Source organism: Urocampus carinirostris, chromosome 11 (assembly GCF_059441175.1).
Source record: "Urocampus carinirostris isolate Australia breed hairy pipefish chromosome 11, RoL_Ucar_1.0, whole genome shotgun sequence".
Lineage (NCBI taxonomy): Eukaryota > Metazoa > Chordata > Actinopteri > Syngnathiformes > Syngnathidae > Urocampus > Urocampus carinirostris.
The window spans coordinates 8,841,113-8,853,306 of NC_142359.1; the positions used below are offsets into that span (position 1 = coordinate 8,841,113).

General features: G+C 41.1%; 1 protein-coding gene across 1 annotated transcript in view; it reads right to left on the reverse strand.

The window, feature by feature from the left end:
- Window positions 1-12,194, reverse strand: part of pcxb (pyruvate carboxylase b) — a 444,629-nt gene that overhangs the window by 73,949 nt on the left and 358,486 nt on the right. The window contains exon 15 of the mRNA XM_088347024.1: window positions 2,121-2,342. Coding sequence (XP_088203150.1) covers window positions 2,121-2,342 — 222 coding nt within the window. The remainder of the gene's footprint in view (window positions 1-2,120; window positions 2,343-12,194) is intronic.

Genomic DNA, 12,194 nt, shown 5'->3' on the forward strand with positions numbered 1-12,194 from the left:
TTATCATTATTGAGAGTTCGCGTGTCAAATGATTTCTTGTATAAATTATGTTTATGGTTTATACCGGCTGAATACAAATAAAAGCAAAAAAAAAACAACTTGTGAACAATTTCAACTTACGAACAATTGTCTCGTTCATAAGTAGGGCAGCGTCTGTATAAACAATGATTTTTCTTTATCCAAAATAAGGTAGCGTCTCATAATCAAGTGTGCCTTATAGTTTGGCATTTATGTGAATTAAATGCTAAAAACGAGCTACTGCAAACGAGCACATGCTGAAAATCTGCTGCGTCTGCTTGTGTTTTGGACGGAAGCGGCGGATAAGTTTTGCCGTACGTTATGTGACCTAAATGGAACGTGGCGTATCCTCCACGGTGTTGGCGGAAACGCTCAAATTGGGACGGGACAAATCCTCAAAGGGCTTTGGCAGCTTAATCTGCCCAATGATTCATTCATATCGCCTCCGAGCGCCTGGCACACGTGGCATCGAACGGGGATCCGAAACGCGGCGCCGTGACCGCAAAACAAAAAAACCGCCATTGATTGACACCTCCGCTCAATGCTGACGCATAAGGTCCTTTAACTGTTCTTGTTTTTGAAATTTTTATTTTCAAAATAATGTTTTATCGTACAGCTGTATGGATTAAGGACACAATACACTTTACATGATACGTTGCCGTGGAGGTTATTGAAAAACCGCATTTACCTTCTGGATCTGTCCTAGAGATACCATCAATTTTTCCATTATCAACCATTTTTCAAAAAGCGCCAGGATACCACTAGGGAGCGCCAAAGACGGGTGGATAAGTCCAACTTTGTTGGCGATAGAAAGCATCCTGCTCTGTTTAGCCAATCAAAATTTAGAACAATAAAATCCGTGAAGTAGCGGAAAAGCGATAGGTAAACCGCAATACTGCAAGGGATTACTGTATAATATATACATTGTATAAGGTAAAAGAGGAATGAATCCCTTGTGTCTAGCAAGTTTAGCGGGTGGATAAGTCGAATTTTGTTGGCGATAGAAAGCATTCTGCTCTGCCTAACCAATCAAAATGTAGAACACAAAGCACAATAAAAATCCGTGAAGTAGTGGAAAAGCGATAGGTAAACCGCGATAAAGCAAGGGATTACTGTATAATATATACATTGTGTAAGATAAAAAAGGATGAATCCCTTGTGTCTAGGAAGTTTAGCAGGTCGAGAAGTCCAGCTTTGTTGGCGATAGAAAGCATCCTGCTCTGTTTAGCCAATCAAAATTTATAACAAAGAGTACAATAATAATCGTGCAGTAGTGAAAAAGCGATAGGTAAACCACAATACAGCAAGGGATTACTGTATAATATATACATTGTATAAGGTAAAAGAGGAATGAATCCCTTGTGTCTAGCAAGTTTAGCGGATCGAGAAGTCCAACTTTGTTGGCGATAGAAAGCATCCTGTTCTGCCTAGCCAATCAAAATGTAGAACACAAAGCACAATAAAAATCCGTGAAGTAGCGGAAAAGCGATAGGTAAACCGCAATACTGCAAGGGATTACTGTATAATATATACATTGCATAAGGTAAAAGAGGAATGAATCCCTTGTGTCTAGCAAGTTTGGCGGGTCGAGAAGTCCAACTTTGTTGGCGATAGAAAGCATCCTGCTCTGTTTAGCCAATCAAAATGTAGTACACAAAGCACAGTAAAAATCAGTGAAGTAGCGGAAAAGCGATAGGTAAACCGCGATACAGCAAAGGATTACTGTATAATATATACATTGTATAAACTAAAAGAGGAATAGATCCCTTGTGTCTTCGTAATGATAATAACAAACATTTTAAACATAACATAAATAAAAATATAATAATAACAATAATAATAATGATGATGATAATAATGCAGAATTTGGTCAAAATACCTTAGCCACACGTGAAAAGATGACGCTATTTTGGGGGTAGATGATTGTCGCATAGAACAAAATAACTTTTCTGCCAAAAGAATTATATTTTCCGGAATGACCTTTGTTTCTACGCACTGAAAAAAAAATTAAATGAAGAAGACACAATTTAATGGTCAAAAAACTGTGACAGTTCCTAATGTAAAACAAGACAATCTTAGTTTTCATCAAAGAGAAAGCCTACCTCCCCAATTCTCCAAGCTGAAGAGGTTGTTGAAGTTATGACTGACAAAGGGCGAGATCTTCTTCAAGTCGTGAGTGCGCACCCTGGTGGCCAGGAGGGACTGGTGGGCATCTCTGAAGGTGGTGTCCATCAGCAGAAGGCCCTGGTGGGCCCGAACAGCCTTGGCAAAACCCTCGGGACCGTCGCGAAGCAGGACATCACGGAATCCCACGGGAGGATCTCCTGAAGGTGCCAATATTAGAGATTAGGGCACTTGCTGTTATTTGATTTTGACACCGGTTAGTTGCAAATCTGCTTTTTGTAACCTTGAAGAATTAAGGAAAAAAAAAGGCTCAAGGGAAGAATTTTAGGACAAATTTGGAATTACAGTGGGACCTCGGTTATCACGGTTAATGGGGACCAAAACCACCCGCGAAAAGTGAAAATCCGCGAAGTAGCGGTGCCCCTTCCCCCAATGTTTTTTTATTTTATTTTATTATTATTATTTTTTAGACCCGGTTTTTGGGGACCAAAAGCATCTGCGAAGTAGCCACGCCCCTTCAAAAATGCTTGAAAAAAAAAACATTTAAAATAATTTTATTCTATTATTTTTTAGACCTAAGAAGCTCTGAACCCGCGAACGTGGAACCACAAAGTAGCGACACCCCTTCAAAAATGCTAAAAATAAATAAATAAATAATAAAATAATAAAAAAAAATATATATATATTATTCTTTTTTTTTTAAGGCCCGCGAAGCTCTGAACCCGCTAACGTCAAACCGCGAAGTAGGTAGGTCCCACTGTATAAGAGTTTTTCTGTCCAGTCCCCCCCTGTTCTCTCTGCAAGTTTTAAATTTGTTGATGTCTTCTCTCCTTATTTTAAATGTCAACCAAACTATAAACTTCGGAGAATATCTGTGCTCTGCATCAATGCAAATCTTCCAAATTTGTTTAATTTGAATTAATAAATAGAATAAAGGGACTGTGTGTATTATTAAGCGCACAAAAAAAACACAATATTTATTTAAATAACAAGAAAAAAAAAAAATGAACGTGCATTTTTGAAAATAATTGAAGGTCGATAAATGTTCTTATATTTTACAGAACATGAGTCTCACCCAAAGGGAGTAGACATAATTGTCCACCATCTTGCTGCTACGGGAACCCGAAGAAACCCCAAAAAGCTTGGCAAAACAATATGAAGAAAACATGTGGCAGTTTGGTCATTTTAAGTCTCCATAGTTTGTATTCATCCCTGTGCTTTGTAGCACTTGTTTTCAGGTACACTACACAATACAGGGACGAATAATACGAACTTCCTCTTTAAATTCCCTTTTTTTAAATTGTATTTACCTCAGTTGAATCAACTATCAAAAAATATAAACTCCCGTTTCGATAATCCATTATTCAACATCAAAGACGTGGAAAAAAAATAATGGGACCAAGTGGCGTAAACAGTCAGATAAATAAATAAATCACCAATCAGAAAAAAATCTTTATTGTACAATGATTACTTTGATAATCCAGGGAACAACATAGTTCAAGAAAATTGCAAGACACAAAAACTGGAGTTTTAAAATGATATTTTAGATCAATTTCAAGGAGAAAATGATCAATCAATTATTGCGCAAGGCAATTTTGAATCAATAAGTCAGGAATTGAATAAATATCCATCAATCGATTTCCTCTAAACACAGCCCAAGTGTATATAATGACTGTTTCTCAAAGTGATGTTAACGCTAATTTCTGCTAGCCCCCTTCAATTGTATTTTTCATTATGGATTTGCATCGAGCTAGGCGAATTTTAAAAAGATGACCTGAAATGTTTTCCTAAATGTAAACTATACCATTTGGTTGCCCATCCAACCAGCATCTGCACCGCTTATCAGTGTTCATTTTAGCTGTGAAAAGTGATGGGTCCCGGGGACTCGCATGCTCAAAAATCTATGGGTCCCAACAGATATCTATGGGTCCCCAAAATTTAGTGTTGTCAAGGTTGAAATTGTAAATCGGCGACAAATATATAATATAAATCCATATATTCATTCAGTTTTAATCATCACAGTTAATTGGTAATACAGAGCAAGCTATCACTTCTGATTTTTCAGTTCATATATTCTTTGTGGTTTGCTGTCCCGCCACAGTTGTAATGCCTTCTCAAGGTCCAATCCATTATCATCCTTTTCATAGCGTGACCAGGAATATAATTTAGTCCATTTTTGCAGAAAAGTCCTTTTCTTGCAAGGAGTATTCTTTTGTTTATTTTCTTTTGTCGAATAGTTCGCTTTAACACACGTGTTTTCCTTGCCTCCGCGATCTTCCGAAGAATTTCTCCGCAGTTTTTTCAAGCCGGAATTATTGCCGTTGTTATCACTTACTGCATTATGTTTCGACTTATTACTGACACTGAAGAAATGACCAATTTTGTGTTGATTTTCACCTTCCCTCGACGACAAGCACCACAACAATGACGTCATCTCGAAGCGACGAGATCTCGTTTGCCGAGATCGGCGTGCAGACGAAATCTCGAACCGCGAGACCGCGGATCTGCCTGACTAAAAGTTTGGAGTGCGGTAAATCTTTGTAAAAAAAAAAAAAAGTAATCGGGTAATAATGACAATTTGGTGTCAAAAATGTTGCGTCCCGCGGACGCACGTTGATTTGAGACTATGCGTCCCCAGCAAAAATGATGCGTCTAAGACGCAGGGACGCGGGCAAACAAGAACACTGCGCTTACCCTCAGTAGGGTCGCGGGGGTGCTGGAGCCCATCCCAGCAGGGGGCGCCCTAAACTGTTACCAGCCAATCACAGGACACACATAACTCACTCATTTACACCTAGGGACAATTTGAACCAGCCAATTAGCCTGACATGCATGTTTTTGGAATGTGGGAGAAAACCCACTCAAGCACGGGGAGAACATGCAAACTCCATATGGGGAGGCTGCAGTAGCTGGACTTGAACCCTGAACCTCCGCACGGCGCTAACCACCCAGCCGTGCCGCCCCCTATGTGGTTGAGTTTTTTTAATAATCTCTCAGTCTCTTAAGCAATGTTCCCTGTAATTTTCCTTACGGGTCTGAGCGTTCACACAAAGTCGGTGAGCAACGCTTGAGACAACAGTGAGCCACCATAATCCCAAGTGTGGCAAGATAATTGATTATCAAACATGTCCAAAATTTGACCACAAGTTACATTTTGCTGAGTTTTCGGCAATGCAAAATTATTTTTCTCTTTTGAATGAATTGACTCATGTACTATTGCAAAGGTTGTACGGCCTACAAACGTCGTTTGTTCTTACAAATCTTTCACAAGATATCCATTTCTTTTTATTTCCTGATATATTCTGTCGCATAATATTAACATTTTTGGGGGCTTATTTAGTCGGTTGTAAGATACAGAATTGTACTTTCATCACATTTTTTAGTCAAATTACAATGTTGGCAACAAGATTCACTTGATATAATTGGAAATTATTTGAACGCAACACAAACTTTTTCTTCTTTTTTCTGTGTTTTTTTTCTACTTTAAAAAATTCCTTTAAAAAAATCTCATTGTGTATATTTTTTCCGAGCGGTTACTTTTTTCCTTTTGTTCTCTATTTACTTTTTTCCTACATTTCTTTCTTTTCTTTTTTTCTGGCTTTTTTTTTTTTTTTTTTCCTTTTTTCTCTTCCTTTTGTTTCTTTTTTTCTCAGCTTTTCACTACTTTTTTATTTTGGTATTTTTTTTCTTTTTTGTTCTATTCCCCCCTTCCTTTAAGTCATTTTGTGCATAATTTTTCTTAATATTTGGTCATGTTGGGATTAAAGAAGCAAAAACAATCTGAAGAGCCGTTTAGGACCCGAAAGAGCCGGTTCCTTTTAGTGAGCCGAGCCGAAGAAGCCGGTTCTCGACAAACTCTACTAACTTTACTCAACTTCGTTCGACTTCAAAATACCGCATTTAGGACACAACGTCAGGGGAACCCGTGTATTTTGACCTTCATGCACTGTAACTTTGACTTGAGTCGCTTCTTAATTAGTAACTTTGAGCCCTGATTTTTGTGCGCTGGCTAGATTTTCTTGTGCGCAGAGAATGTGCAAGCAGTGCGCAATTGCGCACGCGCGCAGCTTAGAGGGAACACTGCTCTTAAGTATTTTTTATCCGTATTTATTTTCCATTTGCAAAGGAGTCCTGTCGAGGCGACGCATCCATCTTCAGGCGTCGAACCCCGAACATTTTTCATCCCTCGCTGATCCACCAAGCCAGCGGGCAATTAAACGGTATCGAACCCGAGCGACGGCTTACAAATATTGCTAACCCGGCCGAGATCAATCGGAGTGGCTGAGTGGATGTTCATCAATCCATTAGTCCGGTTAATGAGCTGGCGTTAGCAACCCTCTCTTCCCTTTTTCATTCGCTTGCGTTCAAACTATTCCTCGCGGCGTTCGCCTCGTCCGCAAGAAAGCCAAACCCTCCGACCGCAATGGACACTTTAAACTTATCAAAAACGAATCAGGCCGTTGATTTACGCGAGCTGGGTCTCGGCTCGGAAAGTATTTACAAGACGGAGGCCGGCATAATGGGCGCGCTTCGGCGTAAATAATGCGACAAGCAATAGAATGTCACTTAGAGCGCCGGGGCACACATTATAAATCCATTTGGGTTGCGTGCCTACAGTGCGCATCACGATGACGGGAAACATGGAGGGAAGGACTTAATTGGCCGTTTTATGGCCTCCACTCGGGACAATTGGAGTAAAAGTTGGTCTTTTTTTTTTGCTGTTTTCTAAAGCGGATGCCCGTGTATGGTAATGATAATAAGATAATAATATACCCTATATACCCTGGTCATATCCCTCAAGAGGGGTGACCGACAGCAAAACAAACACATACAAAAACAAAGGAAATAGAAAAAGGGAAAAGTAGCAAAAAACACACACAAAAATGTTGGACCATGGCCAACCCAAATGCCCAAACACCCAAACAAGTTAAGCAGCTCGGCACCCAAGTCGGTCATGCTTACGTCCCTCCAGAAGAAACAGGACACAAGAAAGCGGCCATGTCACTCGGGTCAGGGTGACACAACACACTCTTCTGTTCAACGGCGTGGCCCGACAGCTTTCACTGGTTTACCCCTGCCGCATCATACAGGTGCCCTGCCCATCCCTTAGAACGCCTATCCTTTCACAACACCTCTCCACTCATTCCTATCACCAACAGGAGCTTTAGCTTCCACTATATTTAGACCCCTTTCCTCCAATGCACCCATAACACCATCCATCCACGTCAATCACAGCCTTCCTCTTGGTCTCATTCCATTTACCGTAAATTCCGGACTATAAGCCGCTACTTTTTTCCCTAACTTTCAACCCTGCGGCTTATACAGTGATTCGGCCAATTTATGTAATTTTTCTAAAGGCCGCCAGCGGCGCTCGAGTGTTGCTACCATTAACTGCCCTATCACAGGCACCGTTTGGGACGAAAGTGATATTATTATTATTAAAGCTTTGAAAAGTCTCTCGGTGTACCGTCTTTCTTTGTAAATATGTGTAACCCATGTATAATATGTATTTGCAACTGTATATTTTTGTATTGTATTTATTTGTATTTATTTTAGACACTTATTCTGATATGTTTTGCACGGTAAGTTGCAGTCTTCCTCTGCGCATATATTCCACCGGTCTAAATCTTACCTTTTGTACTCGAGCGCCGCTGGCGGCCGTTAGAAAAATTACATAAATTGGCCGCATCACCGAATAAGCCGCAGGGTTGAAGGTTTGGGAAAAAAGTAACGGCTTATAGTCTGGAATTTACGGTATATAAAAGGATTTCACGGGCCGGATATGATTGTACGCCGGGCCGGATGTGGCCCGCGGGCCGTGAGTTTGACACATGTGGCTTGGGGTGTTGGGTGGCTATGCCTGTCTTATGCCCCCTTATGTTCATTTAGTATTATGTGCATATAAGCACATACAAGTACTATATTTTAATAGTTCTTACATAGGAGCGGCTCAGCAGACGGACGATCATGTTCGCACCTAGCCACTGATTGCCCGTGTATACGGCAGGGGATTATTGCCTACGACGGACCAAAGCCGCTCTTGTCCTCTTTTTCCAACCCGGCTCTCCGTCCACGTCGCTCACCCGCCACCGAGCGTGATAATCCTTCTTTTTGCTTCTGCGATCCCGCATTTAAATGAAACAAATACACCTTAAAGGTATTCCCAAACATATTTTTGTTTCAACTAGGCAAAGCACAAGTAGTGTTCCTCCCCAAAATTAGGCAAATATGTCTAGTTCTCTTATACCTAGCCACTCCTTTGCACATCTGTTCTCCTCTGCACTATCGTACAGTGTTATTGTTATTGTATAGTGACTTGTTTACCTGACTGCCCATTTTGCACATCTGGTTAGCTGCTCCTCTCGCACTCTTTGCACTACTGTATAATATTATACATAGCTATAATTATTTAGTATATTATTAGTACTTCAATACTCCAACTCAATACAACATTTTATTTATATCTGTACATTCAAGGAAACTGTGCGGGTCAAATGTATCGACATTTCGTTCTGTATACACGTGTACAAGAATGACAATAAAGTATATCTGAATCCGAATCTGTAAAATATTCCACGCTCCGGGGTACTCGAGAAATTTAGTCTCAAAGTCGACCGATCTGACTTGTTTGCTATAAGGCTGTGACAGCTGTGATGTTAGATGACTCTTTCGAAAATCCCATTAACACATCATGTGTGGCCAACTCTGAAACAGATAGTGATTGTCGTAATCATAGATTGGATACCGTTCATTTCTGCTTGGAGGATTTGGAACTTTGCTAACCATCTTGTGTGCTTTGCCCTCTAAAAACTGAGTGGGGTTAGATTACCCGCTGCCGTTGCAGCGAGCGTTCATTGTTTGCATGCGGAGAAGAGGAAGCAATTTCATCTGTGATGTATGCTACAGATAAGGCAGATATGACAAAAAAATTGGAGTTGTTTGCCTCCTTTTAGGTAGGCGATTGTGGCTTTTTGTTTGTGTTTTTGGCCGTGCATGTCGCGCTTGTTATAATTTTGTCCGGCTAGCTCACCGTTAGCATTTCCTGTTCTGTTTGCTCCCGTTTGGCGCTTGATGGCTGCCCACCATGAGTTGTTTGGCGGGCTCGCCGTGAATTGTTTTTGCCATGTCCCTTAGTTCATTACCGGCCGGCTTCGCGTTTATCGTGTAGCTATTGAGCAGTTTCTGCTTTACGTTGTTGGTTCCCAGTTAGCCTGGCTGCTCACAATGTGTTTTTTAATTTGGCTAGCACGGCATTAGCGCCAGTTATGCAGTGTCCCTTGGTTTATTCCTTGTCGGCTTCACGTTTATCGCCTTAGCCATTTCCGCTTTTCGTTGTTGGTTCTTGGTTATCTTGGCTGCTCACCTCGTGTTTTTTGATCAGCTAACCTGGCATTAGCACCGGTTTTGCCGCGCTTCTTGGTTTGTTTATTCATTTATGGCTTTGCGTGTCACACCATAGTCGTTGCCACTTTTCATTGTTTGTTCCCAGTTAGCCTGGTTGCTCACGGCATTTATTCATCGGCTGGTCTGATGCCGGTTTTGTTGTATTCCTTGGTTTATTTATTCCTGGCCGGATTCGCGGTTGTTGGCAGAGTGGTTGCCGCTTTTTGTTTCTCATCCCTGGTTGGCCCCCTGTTGGCAGCTCTCCATGTGTTTTTTTTGTTTTCCGGGCCATTTAGCCCCTTTTGGTCTGCTCACCTTTTGTTGTACCATTACTACATCAACCTGTGACACAACGCCGAGCTATTCTACACAAAAACTACCAAAACTTCGCTCAAAACAATCGTAATCTCTTAAAATGATTAATGTGTGAAGTTATATACAATTTTATACACTGTTTTATCCTACTTATACTCAAATATACTTGTCCTAAGTTTGACTTTAGCCTTCGAGTGCGAACTCTGGCAGAAGTGTGTCGTAAACCGCGCTTTGCTTTGGAATGCTTTCTTGTTCTATTCTGTGCAGATAACGATGACCTATCACCTCTCCTCCCATTCTTCAAAGAAGGACTGAGAAGTCTGCATCGGCAACAGCGTGGACCAATCGGCAGCAGCTTGGTCATGGGGCGTGAACATTTCATCACGATGTGTTATAACATGGGCAAACTCTGGAGCCCCCGAGTCTTCTCAACAAATTGTAATTTGGCTCGGCAGAAAGATCTAATCTCTTGGATTAGGCTAAAAAAATTAATATGTGGACTATCCTCATCACTCGGCTAATTAATTTCTTAGACTTCTGAATATGCTCCATCTGTCTGGGTTTAGACAAGACACGTAAAGTGTCTTCGGAGTCAGATTTCAGTTTAATAAATGTTAAAACCTTGAACCTCCTGCGCGGGTTCAAATCCAGCTCCAGACTTCCTGTGCGGAGTTTGTATGTTCTCCCCGTGCTTGCGTGGGTTTCTTCCGGGCACTCCGGTTTCCTCCCACATTCCAAAAACATGCATTTCAGGTGAATTGGCCGGTCCAAATGTGTGAATGAGCGAGCGAGTTGTCTGTCCCCGTCTGCCCTGCGATTGGCTGGCAACCAGTTCAGGGTGTCCCCTGCCCACTGACCGATGAATGCTGGGATGGGCTCCAGCACCCCCGCGACCCTACTGAGGATAAGCGGTGTAGCTAATGAGATGAGATGAGACCTTACACATGTAAAACAATATGGCAACTGGCTTGCTTGTGTGATAGTATTCCCCCGAGGATGTCACAGCTCAGGATGACAAAGACAAGACATACTCTCTACAAAATGCATCTTGGAAAATAATTGGAATATACCAATGAAATATATACCGGATTTTCCACACTATAAGGCGCACCGGGTTATAGGGCGCACGCCTAAAAATAGTTTTTAGTCCTATATTTTCCATACATAAGGCGCACCATATTATAAGGCGGTACAATGGGAACGTCGACAAAACAGTCAGATAGTTCAGTCCAACTTATTACCCCCTTAACATTCCCAAAGCTTGCAAAGAAGCAAATACGTGTCTCAGACATGTACGGAAACAGTGTCCGTACGATGTCCCCACACAAACATCTCTTAGTTTCCATTTTAGTTTTTGCTGGCAACTGTTTGGACAGCAAAGTAAGAATTTTATTGTGCAGGGAAACGGGGTTCTTTACTGTGCATATGACAAACACTTTGAATTGACTTTAGTTTAAAAATAGACTCATCACAGAAACATCAAGATCGTTCTAAAACGAGATACTGGGAAAATATAAATCCGCATAGCTCACCTAAGTTCTCTTGCACCCTTCACGTTCATTAATGATACGTAACCATGGTCTTCTTACAACCGTGTGTGTAGTAAATCCACGAGAGTAAAATATTTAAAAATACAGAATAGTAAAACATGTTTTCTCTATGCCGTAGTGCAACCCAACATGTGATTCACATTCATCTTTTTCGGCCAATTGCAGGCTTAGTTTCGCCCCTTTAGCCTATGCGAGCCTGTAAATGATAAAAAGGATCCGCCCCCTTTACCTCCGAATAACATTAGCCAATAGTGACTGATTCAAATGATGATTGACACATTGGTTAGGAAATAAAACGCCGGTATATAAATCTTAGCATACACCGCGGACGACTTCGCAAGACTTTGCGACATAATATTGATCCATATATAAGGCGCACTGTATTATAAGGCGCATGGTCAAAATAAAGGCTTTTAGGTGCGCCTTATAGTGCGGAAAATACGGTATATAGATTTTATGCAAAAACCCTGTACAATTTCCTCACATTTTGCATATTTAAGAATTTGGGATTACCTTTAAAAGAATGACTCAGCTTATAACAGGACCAAACAAACCCAGATTTTTTTCCTCTTTGTAGAAATGACCCGCCAAGACCAAAGAATGGCACAGAACGATGACGCTGCCAACTTGACTTCATGAATCTTGCTTGCAACCAATCGCTTTACTCATCATTTACCCGAGCAAGATAAAGCGGACGTTAAACGGAACCTTTTTTGCCTCAAGCCATCCGACTGCCGGACAGCCCATTTATCATTCCACCGTCGCTTTTATCCAAAGTGCCCCGAGGTTCCACAAGTGTTTACA